This window comes from Perca flavescens, chromosome 16, assembly GCF_004354835.1.
Source record: "Perca flavescens isolate YP-PL-M2 chromosome 16, PFLA_1.0, whole genome shotgun sequence".
Classification (NCBI taxonomy): domain Eukaryota; kingdom Metazoa; phylum Chordata; class Actinopteri; order Perciformes; family Percidae; genus Perca; species Perca flavescens.
In genome coordinates this window covers 20,029,298-20,054,816 of record NC_041346.1, presented here as the reverse complement: position 1 = coordinate 20,054,816, position 25,519 = coordinate 20,029,298, and the positions used below count along the sequence as shown (strand labels likewise).

Here is a 25,519-nt window from a genome sequence, read left to right as displayed (position 1 = left end):
AACATCTAAAGCCGTGAGTGTGTATAATCTTCATCATATTTTCATTTCCTTGTCCTACCTATAGGAGAGGAGGCACTGACTATGTACCTGGCCAAAAACAAGCTGGACCGGAAGCTTGTCAACGCTACTCAGAACGTGGAAGCCCTTCATCAGCTGGCCTCATCCTACTTCATTGACCGTGATGGCACGATGAGGAAGCTGCATGAGATCCAGATTTCCACCAATGCCATCAAGGTCGGTGCCCATTGAACGTGTACATATAATCACATATTTATTGAGTCTTACTACTACTGTTGTGTGATGAAACATGGATGCACTACCTGATAAATTATATTTGGTGGTGATGTCGCAGTGGATATGACCCATGCTTTTTGGTGTGGGAGATCTGGGTTTGATTCCCACTGTGGTACGTTAACCAATGTGTCCCTGAGCAAGATACTTAACTCCTAGTTGCTCCAGAGGCGTGCAACTTCTGACATATAGCAATTGTAAGTTGCTTTGGATAAAAGCATCAGCTAAATGACATGTAATGTGATGTAGTAATGCAATTTCTTGTCATAGGCCGTAAATAGTACATTAATTTATTTGTATACAGGCACCTGACAATTGGATTTCAGAATAAATAGAAACACATGATATACTATTGATGGTTTTTTAAGAAAAAACAAAAAAACAGCATTGGCAGTCTTTGTGAGTGCCGTCCAAAACAACCTTTATGATTAGTCCAAAACCCAGTGGGTAAGGTCTGGGAAAGATCACTTTCTCATTGCGTCTTGTAAACAACAGTGATCTCCCATGTCAAGTTCACTCTCTTTGTAGAACATACCTTCCTTCTTAGGACTTCTTGCTACAATACCACGCTGCTTCCACTTTTGCTAATGAGAGAAAACAGTTATTAGAAAGAGGTTATCTGAAAGAAAAACATAAACATAATCTTCCATCCTCCACACAAACCATGTGATTTGACAGTTAGATAAACACCTACTACCACCTACTTTCACTTTCCTCAGTGGACTGTATAAAATCAAATTGCAAAGCAGAAATACATCATACACATGGATCCCAGTGAATCTACATTAGCATAAGTTGTAAGGTAGCATCATATATATGTGCTAGTTTCAATACACAAACTCACAAAATTAACATATTTCACAAAAGCACTCATATATAGGAGTAAGTGTGATGAAAAGAAACCGATGCTGGTGATGTGAGCAGATGGATTGTTATACATTCATTTATATACATGTGACAGAAGGACATCTGTGATTCAAATCACATATTTCCTGTATGCATATTTATCATGCAAGGGTCATATGAGCCTGGTTTTAAATAGAAAAAAATAGTAAATGTTACCACTAGGATGTGCTGAAGCTAAACATGAACATTAACAAGCAGGGTCAGGGCACATAGATTTAGGCATTTGAACAAATGACCTATCTGGGTTTTTTTTTCTGCTGAAGACTTAGCCAATCAGAATCCCGAAAATAGCAACAACAGCAACAAATCACTTCCTCTTTCTCTCTCTTGGCTGCCTAAACCTCAGTTTTTCTCAGTTTACATGCAAACGTGCAAAACATTTTTTCCAAAATCTCCAGAATCGTTTTCAGAGGCGAATTCTCCGTTTGCATGTAAACAAAGGGCACAAACAAAGTTTTTCAAAATAACCATGTACGTGTAAACGGGGTATAAGAAGAGGGGGCTAGGGAAAGCAATTGTAAAGTATAAATAACATCAAGTAAAAACACATAGGTCAGAGTTTTGGATTACCCCTCTCATGTGACCATGTTCCTGTAATTAGCCCAGATGGAGGTGGTATCAGGTTGGAATAAGGGTTTAGCTTTAAAACTCATGCAAATACAGTAACTAGACACAAAATGATTCTCTCTCTCTGTGCATTATTCATAATAATCATTATCATAATGATAATATTGCATCCAACAATGCTTGACATTCTACTTCCTGCCAACTGGAGTTGCCCTTGTTGTCACATTACCAAATGGCATTAAAATACACAAATCAAAGTATTGTTGTCAGCTGATTATTACCCCCACTCTCATAATGTCAAAAATGTAATGACTTTTTTAGTTTTTTTTCTGCATCTCTACCATACGTTGTATCAAATGCTTGCAAAAGTGGATGCACTTAAGACAGCTTTATTTAAAAAAGAAACAACAGATTTAAAAAAAAAAAAAAAAAAGAAAGCATGGCCACAACAACTCAAATACTACTCCCCAGGACAAAATCCTCTGTCTACTATGACCTTGCTCATATGCACCTAGCTTGCAAGGCAATGCATATGCCCAAACTAAATAAATAATTAAAGTTAGAGTGAACCTGATTGTGCAGCATTGCTTCTGGGATGTTTTTTTTTGGGTGAAGATGTCAACTTGATTAACAAGTCAGCAGTTCAGCAGCAGGGACTGCTTCTATTATGTTTCCAGTATAGCCGTAGGATCCAAGATAACCCAGAGGAACCAAGTGTTGATTACTGACTGTGAAATGCATTAGTGTATTCTAGTATTATTCCACCCTTCTATGTTTACTTATAAGTAAATGTGCCAAATATATCAGAACACACAATATGTCTACAGCTGTATAGTGAAAAAAACAACATACTCACTATGCAAATGTCATTCACTCCAATTTTTCTATTTTAACATTTGCCATCCTACTGTTGGTGTGCACTTCTGCTACAACAAAACCACTACTGTGCTGTGGATGAAAGAGATGAAAATGTACCACTTTATGAACTTCACTTTACCTCACACTCAATAACACAATATTCAGGATGGACAATAAGACAGTTGTGCAGTTTTTTTTGTTTGTTTTTTAAACGAGTAGGTAGGAAAGAATATATTAAACCACACACAGTTGAAGCCTCAGTAGAGAAGCTTTGTGTTGATATGGAAACAGAGTCGGAAAACCTCAGCCAACAATGCTGCAGGTGGAATTGTGTTACCTGCCACAGTCAAATGCCACAGTCAAATTTACCTAGACTAGCTGGTGTTAATTTCAAGCCCTAGTGAGCATAATTATTTTGACTTCTCTGGTTTTCTGGGTCTGCAATCACACAATTCTTAGCAGAAAGCAGATTGTAGATGCGAAAATTGGCTGCACCACAGAAAATTGGAATGCCACGATTGTATAGACTTTTAGGGCCCTATCTTGCACTCTGCACAGCGCAGCTGAAAGCCCGACACAAGTGTCTTTGCTAGTGTAAGACCAACGCAGTTGTCTGTTTCTTGTCCAGTGCCCGCGTCTTTTAAATAGCAAATGTACCTGCACCCATCTTTGCGCCCATGGGCGTGCTGGTCTTATAGGGAGGTGTGTTCAGGTGAATTCTTGGCGTATTGCTATCTTGAGGCAGTGGGAAGTGATCGCACCATTGACCAACAACAACCTGGTCTAAAGTCTATAGCGCAGCATTTCATTGTTATTTTAACAGCAAATTAGTAAAATGCGACTAGGCTTATGCACAGCGTGTGAACACTATACCTGTTACACACACACAGGGAAGCGCATCAGCACACAAACATGCAAAAGATTACAAATAAAAATATTACGGTGCAAATCCGGCATCATAATAGCAATGTGCCAAGGTACAAACGCGCCTGGCTTTTAAAGGGAATGGGAGATGACACTCTGATTGGTTTATTGCATGTTACGCCCAAAACACACCTATGAATTAATGAAGACACTAAGTACAACCCTTTTGAACCATGCACCCGACGCACGGACCCTTTTTTCCACCGTCAAACTAGCAAAAGTGGATTTGGACTCGCCCTAAACGCACCTGCGCCATGCTCTTCACGCTGTGCACTTAGATCATTAAAATAGGGCTCTTATACTGCAATCTAAACTTTAACACCCAAGTCTGACTTTGGACTGAGAGATTTGGCATTCTGCACCCTCATTTGATATGTGCTGTTAATTATGACAAAGGACAATGTCTCAATGTATCTAGGGACCTCCTGAGATACCTCTTGTGGGTGCCTATAGACCACAACGTGTGGGCCAATGTCTTACTAGATGAAGCCCACACTTAGAGCGACAAAATTGCAAATGAGATTTGTACATCAACAAGGGTATAGATGCAATTGATCAATTGATTTGACGAAAAACATTGACGAAAAAGTTTTACATTTGGTCATATGAGCTGGATGACATTTTGTTTTATGTTGTTAAACATCTGATGTAATTTGACATATCTGATCTGGTGACTGCGACTTTTATATAGTTGAGATGGTGCAGGACAAGAATGTTGGTATTTTTTCACTCTTAGCATCAGCATAAAAAAATACCATTTCAGAGGAGTGTGAATATGGCAAGTCTCATCCATAACTGCATGTTGACTGCTTGAAGTTGTTATTTTTCATTCGATTAAATTCAGCTGTCTGGGAGCAACAGTTTTACTAATTTAAAAAAAAAACACACACTAAGTGCAGTTACAGAACTCTAATCCATTGTGGCTAGCTTATTTAAATCATGCACAATCAGCACCAGGCTGTTGCAAAATAACAAGCCAAACTGCTTGGTTATTTTATGGTATTCTACCCAAACTGCTAGTTTTTCTCTGTGCAGATCAGCAGGAGTATAGGCATCCTGGAGGCATATTGGACACACACGGACTACAGAGATCCATAAAAACTAATTTAAACTTATCGCTCCTCTCTACATCACCAAACATCCTCAGGACTGCCCATTCTGCCAATCCTCTTTCCTCTTTCCATCACGGGCAACGGCTGCACGCTCAATGCCCTTCTTGCCAGTGGGTCTGGCAAGAGTAGCATTAATAAAATGCATTTTTATTGCAATGACAGAACCACATTTGATAGTGATGAAATAGGAAACAAGTTGCACAACTGTTAAAAGTATGACTTGAGCAAATGTTTGGGGATTGATGCTTTTTTTATAAAATTGAAGTAAGGGAAAATGAATTATAATTGATTAATTAATACATAATTATGAAATTTAATCTGTTCAGTCTTATACAACATGTTGCATTCATGGTATTATAGGACAATGCATTTTATTTCCTCACAAGGATATATGGGCTTCCGCTGTAGTTTTGGATTAGTGTTGAAATTTCCGAAAAGGCCGACGCTCCCACAGCTGCTGCCATGCACATGTGCCTTGCACCTGCACCTCCAATCCAACTCTCCCGCTACACCCACCAATGCTCTACCTCCCTGTCTTCATTCAGGGGGGAACCTTTCTAGCTTTTTGTTGTTGTGAGTGACAAGTGGATTAAGGGGCTCTGGCAGATGAGACTCCAGGTAGCAGGAAGTCAACCATGACAAAATTAAGCAGACCTGACAGTGGCTGCTGAGTCAGTTTCTGAGGAAAGGAAAGCAGGAGGTGTTGAGAGGAGAGAGTATCCATAGGCCTACAGCACGCACGCACGCACGCACACACACACACACACACACACACACACACACACACACACACACACACACACACACACACACACACACACACACACACACACAAACACATACACACACACACACACACACACACAGACAAAGTTACTGCAAAGCTGAGTGGACTGCATGTCTGCTGATCAAGACCGATAGACCTGAAGCATATGTCAAGAGGTGAGGCGTGGTCTGGGTTTGGAAAGGGCTAGGGATGGATTGGTGATTGAGTGAATTAGTGAGTTAGTCAATGGGAATGCAGGCATGCAAGATAGCTTTCATCTATCAGGTATTAGCATCCTCTGAGAGTTAGTAATGACTTGTTTGAAACTCACAATGAATGTCTCTTACTCTTCTAACAGGATGAAATAGCAGTTTAATAGATTTGCTCTACCAAGTCAAACAAACATGGCTGTGTACACATAGGGCATTAAGTCGATAGTGTACAGTGGGAATGGCTGCACACTTATCGTGTTTGGTGTTTCTGTTTATTACAGTGCTCCAGTAACTCTGTATTCTTAATATATGTTTACATTCTATGTATATTTTGTCATCATGATTGTATATACTGTAATTTCATTATGTTGGTTATTCTATGAATGTCTGCCCTTCCAGTGAGAGAAATCCCTCCTCGGTGCCTTACAATTAGTACTAAATTATTATATAACCCTAAATTCCTGTTTTATAGAGGGGAAAATCTAATCAAATTACCACAAACTAATTAACATAAAGCAAACTAAGGAGCCAGTATTGACAGCATAATCAGAAGCTGTCATTGGTTGAACAATTTATTATGAATACACCGAAGGCTTATATATAACACAATTCAAGGGTGCAAACATACTGTACTATACAGCATTTGTTTTCTTTGTGCAATTTTGGTGAATACAGGCAGAATAGTAAATGTGGAAAATGTGAAAGGGTGAAATAGGGATAAATACATTGTTTAGGAATATATTATCAGAGGATAGAGTTGCCACTGCCTTCATTAATGGCCAATCACATTAACTCATCTCATCTCATTTAAAAGCAGCAGACAATATTGTAATAGGCTGGGGTTCGAGTCCAGGGCACCTTCTCCCCAAAGACAACTGTCCCCTGTCCTATTCTATAATTTGCATACAACTTGAGAATAATATGCTATGAGTAACTACTTTGATGTGCACAAAGGAAGATTTTGCAAAGGCTGGTACTGGTTGTATAAGATGATTTCAAAGGTACACACATAATTGTGCAGCACTTGAGGATATTACATGTAACTATAATAGGTGTGTCTGTATGTCTGTCCTTCAATTTTATCGACAGCTGTTCATCCGATCGACTTCACACTGTATTGCTGAAGACCCAAAGAGGTGCAGTGTTGAGTGCATACTCCTGAGATCTACAGGAGCATTTATTAGCAGTGTGTTATGCACACACTGTAGTGTATTGAGAGGGGACCCTTATTAACTGTTGAACCGCCAAACGGCATTCTTATCAATTAAAATGTCAGTTGTTCCATCAGGATGGAAGGTGGCTATAGTCTCACCAATTTTTAAATCAGGAGACAAAACAAACATTTCAAATTATTGCCCCATCAGCATCCTCCCTGTGGTATCGAAGGTTGCAGAAAAGTGGATCGCCAAGTTGCTGAATAAACATCTCAGCCACGGCCATCCATGCAATTTGGGTTTCGCCAGTACCACTCCACAGAGACGGCAAACTGTGTCTTCATAGAAACAATGAAATCCTTGCTTGATAAAACCAAATGTGTTGGTGCATTCTTTTTGGATTTAAAGAAGGCGTTCGATACAGTAGATCATTGAGCCCTTCTGTCTAAACTGACTCACTTCAACTTTGCGGAGAATGCGCTAGTTTGGTTTCAATCTTACTTGTCAAACAGAAGACTACGGTATCTGTGAGTGTTGGTGGCACTAAGTCATCTTACCTTAAATGTTCGGCAGGGGTCCCACAAGGCTCTATTTTGGGACCAGTGCTGTTCTCTGTATATATAAATGATTTGCCAAACGTTTGTCAAAAAGTCAATTTTCAAATGTATGCTGATGATGCGGTTATTTTTACACCTGTTAAAAGCACACAGGAAGCATCATCCATCTTTACATCAGCACTGGAGAATATACAACATTGGCTGCTTAAATCCTGCCTATTATTGAACAAAAAGAAAACTGTTGCTATGATTTTCACAAAAAAAAACTATAAAACTGGAGCGGTCCAATGTATTCCTGTTGGGAATGGAACTTGACATTGTAGAGGAGTTTAAGTACGTCGGCGTCACACTGGACCCAACACTTTCATTTAAAAAACACATCAAACTTACAGCGAACAGAATCAAATTTAATTTACAAAACTTCACTGCAAATCAGACCATCAATTACTTCTGCTAAAATTTTCCTACATTCAATATTTTTTACATATAGATTACTGCATCAGAACCTGGTCACTCACTGGAAATACAATTTTAAAACCCACAGAAATGTTATTCAAAAAATCTATAAAAATACTTGATCAAAAATCTCTGTCATTCCATTAGTGTAATATTTAGGGAAAATACAATCTGCTCAATTTTGAAAATGTTGTTCATTTTAAAAATTGTTGTTTAATTTATAAAGTTTTTCATGGACTTGGACCTTTACTTTCTAGATACATTAAACCAAGGTCTGACGGTTATTGTACCAGAGCTTCATTTAGAAGAGATATAGAGATCCCGCATAGAAAAACTACCTTTGGATAAACTGTTCTGTCTATCAGAGGAGGTCATTTTTGGAACAGCATCCCAACAAACATTAGAGAATGTCCAACTTACTGCACATTGAAAAAGCACCTTAAACAATTTCTTAAAAGTTCCCAGTTATGTCATCATTTTGACTAATTTTATTGATGTAATGTAATCTGCCTGAATGTGTGCTAATGTGTTTCTTGTTTGAAATTGTATATTGTCATATTCTTTTGTGTTGCATTATCTTGTATGTTGTTGTCTTCCTGCCTCGTGACTACAGGTGAATATTAGCATTTATGCTATAACCTGGCTCATTTACAGTCTGTACAGAATTGTTAGATTGTTCATTAATGTGCACTGTCCCAAATAAATAAATAAAAAAATAAATAAAAATAAATGCTGGGTACGGCTCGCTACAGTAAATTCAAGAACAGAGGAAGAAAGAGGCTATGTTCAGACTGCAGACAAAATGGCCCAAATATGATTTTTTTTTGGGGTCAAGTGACCAGGTCAGACTTCTTCAGAAGTAGTGTGAACACTCAAATCTAGCCCAGATCAGATTTTTTCAAATCAGATTCAGGCCACTTCCGTATGTGGTCCTGAATCAGACCCAGATCTGATTTTTTTCAATGCAACCGCAGTGTGAACAACCAAGACGGATTTGATGCGTCTTTTACCTCAATAACCCTGGAGGAAAATGCTTCCTCCATAACCTTCCTAACTTTAGTGGAACAGCATGCTGCGTCTGATGTCATTGTTATTTTGCGCATGCGGGTCAGTTCGAAACCACAAACCGTTCACACTGGAATCTGATATAGGCCACATTTTTTAAAGTAATGTGAACAGCCAAAAATAAATCTGATCTGAGCAAAAAAGTCTGAATTGGGCATTAAGACTTGTGTGTATGAACGTAGCTAGAGAGACCGTAGATTTTACATTGTAGAAAAGTCAAACATTTCAACCATCATTGCATCAGTAACCTAACTTTCAGAATGAACCGTCCTGGATTTAGCTTATTCCCAAATAGGTAGCTGACACTTATACTCTAGCATGGCTAGGGGACACAACTACGTCATGTGTATTGCTTAGGACCCAAGGAAGTGCAGTGTGTGAATTTGTTTGGATCTGCGGTTCTCAAGACTCTGCACAGGCATGTTTTAAACATGCATTGCACTAGCCCCTCAAATACAGGCGCTATATTGATGCACATATAGTACTGTGTAATCATTATGTTTACAGATACCATCATCAGGAGAATTTAACACAAAATATTGTTTAAATGAGAGTTGAAACACATAAAAACTGCGGCAGATCATGTGCAACTAGATTTGTGGAAATATAAAATACCTTTCATTTCATTTCATTTTTAAATACTCTTAAAATGTGCATGATTGTCAGATATACCATCACCAAAAATCATCTAAGGCTGAACTTGCGTTCTGGTATCTGTCGAATATAAACGAAGGCAGCATACTTTGCAGTTCTCCAGTCACGTCGCCAGCAGACAGACAGTGATCAGAATGTGCAGAGGAAGCAAAGTCCAGCAGAAGGCAGGGATCTATAAACACGGAGAACAAGGGCTTTGCTCCTCCAATATTGATTCAGTAGGGCTGTGAGACCTGCTTTGGAGTGCAAACTTACAATCAGGATGAAGAACACGTGTCAATACAGCAGAAATGTTTTAGATATTTCCTGTCTGCAAGTAAGCAGGTTGAAAGCCAGGTCCACTTTGTTCCATGGAAATATTGGAAACTGATTAGCTCATTTACCAGCTTTCTTAATATTTTTACTTGTTCAGCCACTTAATTTGTAGCATTTTGCATGCATACAGTTAACACACACATACATGTTTTTTTATTTATTCTGAAAAATGAACATTTAAAGTAGTTTAAATGTATGATTATTATATTCAGTACTCACAATGTAAAAATTAATAATAATGGTAAATAAAGATAATGAAGAAGAAGAATCTTAAACCAAACTACATTAAAGGAAGCATTGTACTATTACTATTGAATCTGTCCAATATTCAACTTTTCTTTGAGAAGAGTCTTCTTTTATTCAGTATTTCTGTATGCCCAGAAATTAATAAGAAAATGTGTGCAAATGGCATAATGCAAACTTCCTACTGATGCAATGAATAAAACTGCTGATTATGTGATATTTTTCTCCTGACACTAAATGCATTGCAATATTTATGTTCTCTTCTATCAAAATATAGACAGTAATAATCAGCCTGAGGCAAACATTGTCCTATATTAAATATCATTAGTATTATTATTATTAACATTTTTTAACTTTAACATTAGATTATTAATAGATCCCCAAATCACAAATGACTTATGAACTGTAGACAAATTACAATTACTGGTTGAAGAAGAATGATGCTTTTAGTGATAATGTCTTACTTTTGTTAGGTTAGATCACACAAACTAGTAGTACACACAAACTAGTAGTACAATACCGAAACCCCCATCACAGCTTCAAATGAATAGATGGGATTAAAAATCAAAATGGCTATAGACTAAATTATATTAGGAACTCAAACAAATCAATAGCTTTTCATAGCTTCTTAATGCCTGTCTCTTGAGCTGTGTAAGATTTCTTCATGCACTGTCTACAACAAGGTACAAAAAAGGGGACTTCAATAGCAAACCAAGAAACCGATGCGGTCAGAAAACCTTGTTAATTAAACCCTTGTTACCCAGGGAGAACCCATTAGCTAATCGATCAGCAAAGATCCCTTTGAAAAGTAGTTTTACATTACACCAACCATACTTGCATTTGATTTTGAAAGGGGGAGGAAAGGCTTGAATTTGAGATGGCTGCATATTGTGCAGATGTCAGGGACAAGCTGGTGGATACCCCCTCCCTTTAACAAAATGTCCCAAATGGTTCGCTGCCAACTTTTGTTTGGCTCGTCGCCTGATATCACAGAACTGTTTCCTATGATGGATAGCAGTTGTCCTAAAACCAAAACAGAATAGTAACCAAATGTGATATCCTCCTCTGAGAAGATTTATCACTGAGTTTGGGGGCTTATAGCATGTGGAAAATTCACATATAGTATGGCAAATCTGAAACCACTACAACGTGGTATTGAAGAGTAAAGTATGATTTATGGTTCTGCTGAGGCTCCACACAGAGCTTTCTCCGTAACCTAAGCAAGTAGCCAGAAGTTTATACTTGTGCGTTGGTGTGTGCGTCGATCTCTGGTAGAGCGAGTGAGAGAGTGACGGCGATTTACTTCGGCGTGAGTACCGACTCTAGCGTCATAGTGAGAGAAAAAAAGTGTCTCACTTGTGCTTTTTGACCACGGTGGGAACTCGTAGCAGGAAAAGTGAATTCTCTCCTTGATTTCAAGTTGTTTATGGAGAAGGAGAACCTACCAACCCACAGCTGAGCGACGTGCATCGTCGCGATGTGTAGTTAAATTTTTTTTCGAGAGGGTCCGTGTCTCCACGTACCTACACGTAGCACATAGCCACGGTATAGATTTTACGCAGAAGCATAAATCCCGCTTAAGAACCACACCAGCATCTAACTTGAACCAAGTGTAATTTTTGCAGGTATCTTTACATGCTGTTTAATGTGCTGCAGCTAATTAGCTATCTAACCTGCAAACAGACGTTATTACTTAATGCAAGGTTTGATTGGCTGCATCGAAATAAGGTATTCATCTACTTAGCCAGAACAGTGTTCCATCTAATTAATGCTGTACGAGGGTGCACCATCATGAAACCAAACATATAGAATATATATTTTTCCCTTTAAATGAAAATGTAAATAATTGTGTATCGGCAGTATATCAAAACAACATTTAGCCCTATCTTTTGTAAAAAAAATAAATTGCAAGCATGATTTGATTAACTAAGTCATAATCAGACTACTAATGAGGCAGCAGAACAGTATGTGAACATCAGGGCAGCCAGCAGGACATATAGCAATCAGTCTTTGATGACATCAGACATCTGTGCAGGCAGTAATGCCAAGCTTTCTCATTATAAACTCAGTCGTCTTTTTATCAGTGAGAAATACAAACAATTGTTAGATTGTTATTGGACTCCTACAGGTTGCACATGCTGTGCAAGCTGCAATGGTTTGTAATATACTTTGATAGAGTGCTATTAAGGTTGCATGTAAAATTAGTCCCTAAGGAGAACTGATTGTATTGCTCAATAAAATTCACACTAGTAATTAAAATCAGTACTAACTGAAGTGTCAAACCTGAGATATGCTCTAAATGACAGCTTTTTCTATGTGTGCGTGTCCTTTGTGCAGGCTATATCCAATTGCTTCTCACTAAATGTGTGGTCTGATAGACTACGTGCATAGTGGCTGGCTGAATTTATCAAACCTTTCATCTTTGATACCTTGTGCTGTCTCCCTGAGCCTCTGCACTGCTTAAGAGGTATTTACTACATGTGAACGTTAATCAAAACCAAGACATATCCCCACTGTGCTGCTGGCACCTTCAGCAGAATCTTTGAAGCTTTGTTATTTACCTGAGACCAACCAATCCAGAAATAGATTGGCTTAAACATGAACCTAAACCACAGCTGTGTAACGAAGACCACATAAAAGTTAGAACAAAGGTACTGTAAAGAATAAATGTACATGTTACTGAAAGGTAAATAACACAATCAGGGATGACACAAAAAATGGTCTCTAACCTTGCCTGTTTTCATTCTCTCTTCTCTGAAATATGAGCTAAGCTATAGAATACATGTATACACACAGATAGACAAATAAAAACACACACACACACATTAGACCCACAGTACTAAACAAGCAGGCCTGGGGTTATGATGTAATGCGATCTTACAGCATGGGGTGGTGGGGGGGATTCCTGATGTACATAATTTATCTCCATGAATGTATTGCAGCTATTTTATTAAATAGAAAAAAATCACAGAAGCCATTCAACATAGGGGTATTATCCATTTTTATTGATTCATAAATCATAATTCAGTTCCCTCTTGTGCCAAAATCTGTATTCGTCATCATTGTCACTTCTTTCCCATTACACTTAACCACTGGGCTGCACAGCTCTGATGCCTTTCCCATTACTGTACCACTATACCTTTTTATTTAGTCATTCTTTAGCACGAAAAAATTGTATGATGTAAAATGTGTTAATAAGAAATAAATGTAATAATAGGGACATTGTTCTCCACATACATTAAACGTCAGAAGGGTTCTAAAAAAAAAAAAAAAGATACTAGAGAGGTGTCCTCCCACTGAGAACAACATCATACTTTGCTGATAGAAACAAATGTCATGTGGTTGTTTGTCTTTGTGTGACTGAACCTCATTGCTGTGAGCTAGGACTGTTGTGGGGAGGGAGGGTCATTTGGGAATGAAAATAAGATACCCAATGGAGTGTTTTAATGAAAAGAAAATGCCAGTTTTACAAGCGAGTGCCTTCCTGTGGGAAAGTGTGATTATGCAGGAACAAGTACGATTAGGAATCAACTCTGTGTATACGTGCTTGCGTGCTATCACGACTGCATACGAGTGTGCATGTGGCGTGCGTACTGTACATTCATTCATGCATGAAGTGTGCAACTATGCATTCCTACTGGGGAGTGTGCTTACTGCATCCCTCACAAGGTCACCTATCCATACAGTTACTCTGATTTACACCAGCACTCAATATGCATATGTCCTGATGATGCTGCAGTGCTGTGGGTGGTGATAGTGGTGGTGGTGGTGGTGTAGCAGCTACATCCATACTATCCTATTTCTAACAATCCAGTCATGTAAGTCTCATGTGAAATGGGAAAGGGAAATTTAATGTGTATACAGTATGACCTAGATTTGTGTCAACTGCGGTAGCCAAGTTTGGAGCAGTTTACATCTAATTTGCATTTGCCACAAGCAAGCATGATAGATTTTCTATGCAGTGTTGCTTGAGTTGCGCACTTGAGCGTGCCACAGTTATAATTAGAAATGCCCCAAAGTTGATCATTTTCTCAGTATCATTTAAAACAAATGAGTCACATTAAAAATGGCTTTTATAGACACATGAAGTGTTTTCCAAAGAATGCTCATTTAAATATTCACACAATGAATTATATAGATATATAAGAGAAATGTGCTATTACATGTGTTCCTCAAATAAGGTTGCATCGTTCCATTAATGTGTATTACAGTAACACTGTAGCCACATGTAATATGATATGAACAAAAATGTCCTCAGAGATCTTTCACTATCAGGCTTTGAGAATTACTGAGGAGCAAGTCTCTTCATTTCTATGTATCCAGAAATAGCAAGTCATTAAGAGAGTAGCAGGTGATGGGCATATTAGGAAGGCTCAGCAGAGGCAATGTGTAATGAAGACAGTTCAACCTTACAGTATTCTTCCCTGTCCCACTCACCCATCTCATTGCCTTCATCCCTTGTTTTCCTTATCTTGCATAGCTTCAAACCACCTTTTTATTCTTCTTAGTCTTTCAAGTTGGTATGCAACTTGGGGACACGGTATAATGTGAGCTTTTCTGTCTAAGAAATATACTCCTCTCAGTATGGTTTGAGAAACAGGAGTGAGGACACACTGTTCCCATGACAAGTTACAGAAATTGTAGAAATAATAAGAGCTCCATATGCTGTGATAATTTTAATGAACTTGAAAGAAAGTGGTTTTATTGCACTGAACTGAGACAGTCGATACACATTCAAGGGTGATATCTAATGCATACGATTTATCCTTCTCCTCGATTCTCTCAGTGCTACAATGCTAATGTAAAGCTAATACTTATTAAGTTCATAGATATGGAAAGTCTTTTGATTTCCATCCAATACATTATTATGCAAAGTTATTTAATAAAATGAATGTCTATTGCTTGTCTATTACAGCATTTTCTATTGATACATGGGTTTATAGTTATACTCATATATGCAAAACTCACTTAAAGGAATACGCCACCGTTTGTCGAAATAGGGTTATTCACCGCCTCCTCTATATTTATATAGGTGGGCAAACACATTTTTGTCTCAGTGCATGCATTGTCTTAGTCCGCCACCGCCGCTAGCTTAGCTTAGCGTAATGAATGCCTCCCGCGGAGCTCAGTCAGGGCAGCGGCATTTGGTGGTCCAGTAACCCAGAAAGGGTGACTTTGCACTGGTCGTGGAGCTCCGTGGGCTGCCGATATTTCTGTGCCCGAGTAGCAGTGCTTCGGGTGTAGCCTACTTCCACCCAATATGGTCCCAAGTCAATATCTGCCTAGGAAATTGTCTAGTCTTAATCTGCATTTGCTATTTTTACTCGTTGTGAATACGCAGGCCACAATAAGTAATTAGGTTTTGTTTTTGTTGTTGTTGGGTCACTTTTACTCACGACATGCTAACAGCAACAAAAGATTCCATTCATTACGCTAAGCTAAGGTAGCAGCGGCGCTGTCGGGCTAAGACAATGCATGCACTGAGACAGAAATGCGTTTGCCCACTTATATAAATATAGAGGAGACGGTGAATAACCCTATTTCAACAAACGGTGGCGTATTCCTTTAACATTCCCATGAAACATATACTGATTTGGACATTGTTGGGAAAGAAATTTACCTTTTTATTAGATTTAAAATAATACTCAATCACTCGAATTTGGCACAAGGAAGTCCTACAACATTAATTTTAAAATTGATGCTCTGAGAGGCCTTCAATTAATCTGATAATTCACAGCGCTCCAAGATAATGTAATACTGTCTTTAAGAATATTTGCTTTGCTTGGTGTAATAATAGCATGCATTTTTTTCTGTTGTTAGCCAATCTTTGCCTCCCATGTTGACTGCTGAATGTTCCAAACTCTCTGTTTTTAAGTCAAACAAATCTCAAATTGTCAAACTCCGGAATCCTAATTAGATTTTTAATTGGTGCTTAACTAAGACAGGTGCATCATAAACGTCAAACCTACAAGTGAATAGGCCTGTGTGCGTAAAAACACATGGACAGTCCTGGCATCAGTTGTAAGGTAAATAAAGTATACAGTACGTGCAGTATGTTGTTTGCTACAGGTGCCTACTTAGAGTGGATCAACTAAGCCACTAAAGTGACAAACATTTATTTTCCAATTGTAGGATATGTGTATATATGTGTATATAGCATTGCATGAGTAACATGTATAATATACTTGAGGTCAAAATACTTGGCTTGCATACATAGGAACTGATGAGGCCTGTAACTGAACAGAGACAAGCTCATATTGGATTCATTTCAATATTAAAAGAAAGAGGTGAAGTAATTTAGTCTCAACAGACACACACATGTCCAGCACCCACATATTCGGCCTACACACTCCTGATATACAGTACTGCAGCTGCATTACATGTTTCTCACCAGGATGATTTTTGCATTTTAAATAAAAAAGAAGTTTGCTCACACAGGATAAACTTTTACAACATTTGGGGCTTGGGGAATAGTACATGAACATTTGGTTGCCAACAGAAAATATAGAAACAGAAGAAACTTAGGATCTCATGTGCATCATCTCTTATTTTCTTGCTCAGATGATTTTCTTGATGACAGATGACAATTACAGAGGATGTTCCAGAACGGTGGTTTCTGACTGTGGGCTGTGATACAGTCCTGGCCCAGTGGGATTCCACTGTTGTGTTCTGCTTAATAATCCAAATCCTCTAAGTCCCCCTCGGCCCACTTCAGTCCTTTGATTGCTCCTTGTATTTTTATTGCGTTATACTCCATTTTCATAATCTCTTATGGTGTGTGCTGGAGAGAATGAAAAGAGAGAGCCAAACAAATGCTGCATACTTCCCTCCTAAAGTCATTCAGATTACAAGGGTCAGTCTCTAATCCATGAAGCTGGGTATGTCTGCTCCAAACTTGGAATAATAATTCTTGAAGAAAAATGACTGTATGGTAAACAGGCTGTAGCAAGCTGCGCTCATGTTTATGCACATCCATTGGAGTGTGTGATTTGTGTGTAACTATTAATGTAAATGTGCCTGAGCTAGCTTGTGCCACCTGGGAAGATGTCCGTTGGCGACAGAGGACAGATATTCACTTTGCTCAGTCACCATGGATCATGCAACACAACCTTTGTAAGGAAGTAATTTATTCAGCGACAGGCACAACAAAAAGGGAGGAAAAAGAACACCGTCAGCAGCCATCAAGATGGTAGAGTGTGATAGGCAAGTTTAGCTCTGTAATCAGTCTGCACATGCACTTTATACAAGGCCATGAAGTGCATTTCAAAGTCCATTGCTTGGCTGGAAGGAAATAAAAAAGGGAACATGATTGGAAATGGTGAACCAGTTAGATAAAAAAAAAAACTCTAAGATGGTCATTAATGTCTCACAAAGTTTTAACAATCAAACACAATTGGATAGTTGTCAAGAAATGGTTACCAGTTTTACTAAAAACATGTTAAATTGTGTTTCGAGTAAAATTGAACTGACATAGGCCTCTGTAGTAAACATTACAAACACATTTAGTTTATTAGCAACAAAAGACTGGTTTTCAATTTTTACAACCAGGTGGAATTAGTTAATTTGTGCGAACCAAAGCGGACTAAAATGCACTGGAGTGGCGTGTGTTGTTTGTGTACCATTCATATAAGTTACTGATATTTTAAAACACAAACATAATGCGATTTCACATTTTCTTTACACCCAAGCTTTTTTGAAGATCCAGCAGCCTCCAGATAAATCCAAACTGATTTACCGTACCAGACCCCACCTCACACAGAGGGCAAAATCTTTTACAAAAATATAATCTAAAACTAAAGTAAACCTCTTTAAATGTGATTTTAGGTTATTGTATTTCCGTCTCACATAGGGAGCCCAACATGTTTGCAGAACCGATTGAAAAAGGCATTATGCACTAAACATTATAACTTATTTGCCTTAATATCTGTTCTGTGCTATTTGGATTGTATTATTCTTTCAGGATGTAAACATGAGGGGTTTTACTAGTTCAGTGCAAATTGCACAGGGGAAACATTATTCAAGAATACTGGTTGCAAAAAGACATCACACTGACCTTAACAAATAGTATTTTTTATAGTTAACATCACAATATATTGTGAAATATTTCTATAACCAATGTTTCTCTGTCACTCCATATTGATATTAATTACTGGTCATTAAACTTGATTTGTTTTCAACAAATGGACATAAAAAAATGCAACTACAATGCAACAGTAACACACTGTCTATACTGATAGTGCCAATTTACCACCCAGAGATGAAAAGATTTATAATGATGAAATCATGCAGTACATACATGTTACAGCTCTGTGATGTGACTGGCATGTGTCCTAGGATGATGAAAATTTGCAAAACATCAATCATTGGATACTAAGATATATAGTTCTCCAGAGTCTGTCCCTGTCCGTCTCCCCATGATTTTGCATTCCCCCCTCCCCACCCCAACAGCCTGATGCCAACGGTAAGATATACATCTGTCTAATTTCTTGCTTGTCAGCCCACCATCTGGTGCAGCATCAACATTAAAGACAGGAAAAATGGTATCACACTGTCATTCTCACACACACACACACACACACACACACACACACACACCACACACACCACACACACACACACATAAAGGGGTGCTTTTAACAGCTGATATACCAAGAGCACAATGGGTTACAATAACCAACGTATTGGAAACTCATTGGCCTTGTCCGAATTGGCCCCACTCCCAATCCTGTGGATCATCTTGGAACACCCTCCAACTGTATCTGATCCCTCTAATCTTATTAGTATAATAATCCTATACAAAGCTTAAACATGCTTTTTAAAACCTATTCTTCAAGAACATTATGTGATTCTAATGTGGTACAGATTTACTTCTACAATTATCTTACGTTTGCCAAGTAGCTAGACACATGACTACAAATGAATGCTAATGCTGCTAACAAATTCACCATATGACAATATGTCAGTGCTTGTTTCCGCTGCCCCCATGTGGCCAAGAAAATCAGTTAGTTAGTTGAACTACCAAGACTTTCATCTCCTGCGACATACACATACTGGTCACACATTCTGTTGCTTATGAGCAACTGGTGAAGCAGAAAACCCCACTGTGCCGACAGAAAGCCCCAACTGTGTCAACAGTACCTAAGTACTGATGGATAAAAATATGAAAGAAAATTTTCCCAAACCTCTCTCTAAAACAACAGCCAGCGAATAATACTAATACATGTATTTGATTGTTGTCTTAATATTCTGTTTAAATTATAGGTCTGCTACTTGGCATTGGCATTTTTTACTTTTGTGCTCAACAAAGAACTGCAAGAAAAAGAAAAAAAACAGGTTTTAGTGAGATTCATCTAGTTTCTCCCTTCTTCTCCTTTACTGAGTGCTATCTCTTTTGGCTTCTTGGAACCTTGTGGAAGTACTATTAGGAGCTACTGGAAGAACATAATGAACAAAGGCAACTGAAAAGAAAAGAGAGTTGACCCCTTGCTTTCTTTTCAACAGCAACCTCTTCAAGGTCTCAAGTGTGGAAGCTGTATATTTTAAAGCGTCCTCTTCACATCTGAATAGCAAATTCATTTATTTTGACAGTGGTCTAGGGGTGGGGAACAAGAACCACTGCTAACAGTCTCAGTGCTATTGTTTAGAACGGAGTAAGGGCCATAGCACACAAGAACAAAAGAAACCCTTCAAAGAACAGTTTTTTAAAGTAACTCTAAAAGAAATCCAGATCCTTGCAACAAGTTGGACATGTCACCAGCTGATACATTAAAGATGCATTATGTAAAGGTGTTGTTTAAAAAGTGCAATTACGCCTCCTTTTGAGCATTGAGTCAATTAGTTGTCACATTATGGCTGGTGGGGAAAAAATGCTAAGATTATAAAGCATGTTTCTTGCATGATAACCTGTGGCAATACATTCTGTCATTTTCCTATGTCCTGTGTGCACACATGAATTAGCACACATGAAAGTCTAAGTCTGTAATAATACTGTTGCATTATCCACTGACAGCCGTAATGAACAGATATTAACATCTTACTACTACCTGACATTGTTAATGGCTGGTGGGTCTTTCCTAACTTTGCATATGTTGTCTTAATAAAGTGTAGTGTTGAGTACTGAGAGAAATACTTGCAAATGTTTACACACACACACACACACACACACATACACATGCATACACATGCATACACATGCATACACATGCCACAACTGCATTTGTTCCCTTCTCAAATGTTCTTCAATTTCATTTTAGTCTTAATTCTATTGCAGGTGACAGAGACACGGACGGGGCCATTGGGATGCAGTAGCTATGACAATCTGGACTCAGTTAGCTCAATCCTTCTGCAGAGTCCCGAGAGCAAGCTTCATCTGCAAGGTAAACAATCCCAGCATATCAATATTTTCCACATGCTGCCCAGTGATGTTGGACGTAACAGGGCAGCAGGGTCAAACTCCATTTTAGCCTCTAAAGGAAACGAGATCTATAGTCATACATAAACTGCTCTTATTTGGACATGGGAAACAGTTTGTGCCTTCTCAAGAATCGAATGTCAATACATTTTTTAATTGGGACTGGGATAGATTTGCTTCCCAATCTCTGGGGATTGCGATACGATTCTCTGTGGTTATAGATATTTGCTAACGTGATTGTGTTCTTAAGTCTCTCTTAAAACTTTGTTCAAAGACAGCCTTAAATTCAAAACAGTTGCACTAGCTGTGCAAACTATTCTGACATGAGCATGGGAACTACCACATTACCGCAGGTACAATGTATAATTAGACAATTAGATCAGCTTGCAAATGTATTGCTATAAAATGTTGGAGTCAAACTGTGATTCCATTAGAATGTATTCAATGCATAAATGAGTACCTTTTGAAATGAATATACTAGCGTTTCACTCACGGATCATACGTCAGTCGATGCAAATAGCAACTTTTACCAATTAGTGGTTATGTTCTTTTAAGCTGAAATAGTTCTGTCTTAAACATCGACACAACTAATAATTAGCATGAGAGAAGGTATTGCTTGCAGTGACAGTCACTCTGGGGAAAAAGAACGATGAAAGACTGTGTAACTGAGGTCAAGTGTTTTGAATAGAGTGATTGTTTCTTTGATTTATTCGAGTTTACGCAGGTTATTAAACCAGTTTGAGAATCACAGAGGCTTATTTTCCATCCAACCCACACTACCCCCCTCTATTTCCTCTCTCTGAAGGGATCATTACTCGTCCTCTAAAATCAGAGAACTAAGTGGTTTGTCAAAAAAACACTTTTAAGTCTTCCGCTGCCACTTACTCAAAGGACTCTATAGGTTTTGGGAAAAGCTTTATCATCATGCACCAAACGTATTAGCCTTGTGCTTTGAAGACTGTTTTGTCACCCAATTGATAGATGACAGGCCTGGGAAAGATTATTTCTTTTGGCTTGATAATAATAACCCAAATAGAATGGAAAAGCTTTTCCGATTGGTTTCTGGGTTAGAGTTTTGTATTAGGCCAAATTATATTGGTGTGTTTATTCATTTTGTGTGTAGGCAAAGGGTGAGGTTGGAGGTGTTGAGAGTTTTTCTGAAAATATGTTCTTTTCAAAACAATTATTGTTTCTGCCTTAAATTTAAAAGGTAACTAATGACGTAACTTCTTCAACAATCACAGTACTCTTCATAGTGCTCTTCAAAGCGCACTTCACACAGCCCATGGAGAGGCGTGTAGTCTATGGAGAGCTTTTAAGGTTTACGCTGCTCAAATATATTTAAAATGAGAGCCAATAATTTAATTCACCCTACAGTTTTTCTTCTGTCATGAACACTACTGTAAGTGTAACAATTATTCTTATTTTATCCCTCGTTGAACCATATATTTCTCTCATATCAAGCCAGCCATCTGCATTTATAATAAATAATAATATAATAATAAGTAATAAAATAGGCATAGGTTAACCGTTTTCATTCACTTGGGCCACAGACTGATCTGCATCGAGTCCAATGTTGTTAGGATTGATGCTGATTTTCTCTACTATTCCTAGGAAATTCAGTCGACTTCAAAATAGTGTTTTTTTCTGGGAAGTGCAATATATTGTGTATTATTCTAGATCGCTAGGTTTCTCTCTTTTTGAAATATTTATATTAATATTATAGCTATGTCCATAGGGAATTTTTCCTCTGTGTCAACAGACGCAAGCAGATGACAGAGACTGCAGAGACACACAGAGATGGTCTTTACTTTGATATGTTTATCAGTACTACCAACATCTAACATTTGGAATTTCAAAACGACATGCAGTTGAAAGCTCCCAGACATTGGTGGGTGTATGTGTGATGTTGCACATGTGTTGATTAACAAATTATTTTATAAAGGAGAGAAGGCTTTAATTATTTTTACCAAAATAAATGAATAATGCAATAGCTTTTTTTCTTTAACTAAAAAATGATACATTTCCTGGAGTCATTTTTAATTGTTGTTGCTGTATATGCAAAATATTTTAGCATCAACCTTTATGCCATGTATTACTAAATGTTTGGTTGGTAGGGAATTGCTAGGTGGGTGGTAAGTAGCTGCTAGGGTGTTGACAGATATGTTTTTGCTGTTCATGCAAGGTTGTTGGTAGGTGGTTGCTATAGTAGTGTGAATGTTTGGTTGGGCATGGCTTGATGGTTGCTAGGGTGTTTGATGTGGTGGTTGGGACATCTCCAGATAGTTGTTAGATAGTTTCTATGGTGTTTGTTGTGGACACTAGCACGCCATTATGTGGTTGCTGCAATGTCTGGGGCCACTTTAGTTCATTGTTCAGGTGGTTGCTACCGTCTTCTTTCTAATTGCAAGGATATTTGTAGTTATAATTGTGTTAATTGTGATTAGTATGATTAGAAAAATAGATACACTCCACCGAAGAAAGATAAAAAGCACAATCTCAGCAGCATGTGTTTTAAATGTGTTGTTTGTTCTTGTTTTTTTTCTTTATCTGAGTGCACTCACAAAAAGTGGAAAATGTGCAAGTTAATAGTTGAGCCATTTGGGACAACTTGTGAACCTCATATTTGTTCCAAAAGCCGCTTTATTGCCTTTTATTCATACAAAACAGTTAGATTCCCTGACAGATTTACTGTATCTCGAGGCTTGTCTTTACAGTCAATGGCCAAAAAATAACAGCTTTGACAGCATTGTCCTTGTCTTTGACAACACGCCATAAATGGACTTTACAAATTATCCTTTGAGGAGGAAGGCATTGGCTGGGCCCAGGTCTGCTGTTATAAGTGCTAGCAGCTCTCAGCACTTCTAATGAACACCCACCATGTGTCTCATTTTCAAATGCCTATTGACCTTTTACCAGACAATTAGCTAAAATGCTAACTTTTGGCATTTAAACTGTGGGGAGGAGTCACATCTGGCCAATGAAGATCAGGGATCACTGGCAGCACTATATAAGAGCAAAATATGCAGATGCAGTCATTTTATTTTTAATTCTTTTATATATATATATATATATTTATATTTATGATAAAAAGTAGTAGGAGTATATAGTGCATAGGACAAGTGCTTAAAATCACTGAGCTCACTGGGCAATCAGCATGGCCATAGAAATAGAGTCCATAGAAAAGGTTATTCATCATTCATATGTCCACATCTTAGGAATCCGATAATAAAATTCTAATGAGTAAAATTCACAATGTGGAAAAAAATACATGCCTTCAAAATGAGAATTTTGTATGATATGTTGATGGAGTTAAATACATTATAATGTAATTGCTGCTTAATTAAGATGTTTTTCTTCTTCTTGGTTATATTTTGTGTTTGCTTCTTTTTACAATGTGGAGATTATGAGGTTAGAAGCCTTTCTTGAAAGAATAACCTCATTATGAACTCTATTTCTATGTTTATTTGAGTTCACTGATTTGAATCACCTGTGCTTCACACCACATATATCTGCTGTCCTGTGAAAAACATGTATCTCCACATTTGGCAATCAAACCTAAGGATTCCTTCATGATTTGTTGAAATTCGCCTACTTCCCAATCTGAATAAACCATTTTAAAACCCCATTGGGTTTGTTGAAAAATGTATGCTCATGAAAAGTTGGCATCTTGGAGAAACATGAGTTTCCCTGGATGACATATGTCACCCAGATGATTTGTAGTTTTCATCCTGAGAATGAAAAATGTTGACTTGTTGAATTTGACATAACATTGCACGTACGCTATAAAAGTGCATCTCTGTCCTCTTTGCTCTGTTGATGATGGTAGGGATGATGATGATGATGATACTTTGTTAGAAGTCTGCAATATTTTTTGCATCACAGCAACTCTTTTTGCAACATCAACAAAGACAAAACATTAAGAAAAGAAGGATACATACTGTACATTAAATATAACTATATCACTGTTCAGGACATGGTTGGGGTCAGAGACAATGTCTTTGGCCAGCCTCAATATGTTATTATGGAAGGCTGATTTATAGAGTTAGACAATTTAAAGTAATGGACAAACAAAAACAGAAATGTAGTATTACAATACTGTTGAACAGTGATCTTAAACAGGGGTTCCGCGTACATACATTCATTAACATGAATCCAACATATTATTGGAAAAGATAAATCGGCCTATTCGTAAAAAAAAACCTCAAACACACCTCAACAACATTGATGATACGCCTACTGGCCACCACACATACAGTTAAGCTTAAGGATTCACTGTGCCTTCCACATGTATGTTTGACACTAAAACATGATGATATATAAATATGTAAATAATAGCTTAGTATGGTAGGGCACCATAAAAGGTTACACTACACCAGCCATCATCAACTGGCTGCCCGTGGGCCACATCCGGCCCACCAAAGCTTTCAGTCCGGCCCGCAGAAAAATCATGTATTCAGAAAATGTGAAGAGGAAAAAATGTGTTCTGGTAGTTAGCATTTCAAGCATTTACAGCAGGTAACATTACACAGGTAGAACACAAACCCAGCCCCCTGTGTTTGCATCTCCGTTCACATAAACTTAACTGCTGGCTAAACTAACCATCCTCTACGCTGGAGCGGTAAATCTATGGATGTAGTACAATACCAAAATAGATGCATGTGGCTACTTTATATGCATGTGAATGACGCGATCGCGTTCTTCATTCTTGATGATGATGCTGGTTGTATTATTTTTGCAACAACATTGTTTCATTGCAAATAAGGCATACATGACGAATGCATCAGCCCATTCATTATTAAAGCTTAAGTTTTCCACGTCAACTTTTCGCTTCAGCCTCTTTGACAGTGACATTTTTACCTGATTTTGACCTTTCTTTTGGCAAGCATTTTCCACCAATCAGTACAATGCATACTACAACAACCATGTTTCCATTATCAGACTTTAACCATCACTCCTCAGTGAGCTGCCTCCTAGTCTGAGATCTTTTTCTAGTTAAAGGGCCAGTTATCATTATAGAGTTTCCAT

The 25,519-nt window shown here is 38.0% G+C and overlaps 1 protein-coding gene across 3 annotated transcripts in view; it reads left to right on the top strand.

Annotated features, from left to right (window-relative positions):
* The window catches only part of brinp1 (bone morphogenetic protein/retinoic acid inducible neural-specific 1), a 159,086-nt gene that overhangs the window by 103,556 nt on the left and 30,011 nt on the right, over positions 1 to 25,519 (top strand). For all 3 annotated transcript variants that reach the window (XM_028602441.1, XM_028602442.1, XM_028602443.1), the window contains 2 exons: positions 65 to 234; positions 20,351 to 20,456. In XM_028602441.1, coding sequence (XP_028458242.1) covers positions 65 to 234; positions 20,351 to 20,456 — 276 coding nt within the window. The remainder of the gene's footprint in view (positions 1 to 64; positions 235 to 20,350; positions 20,457 to 25,519) is intronic.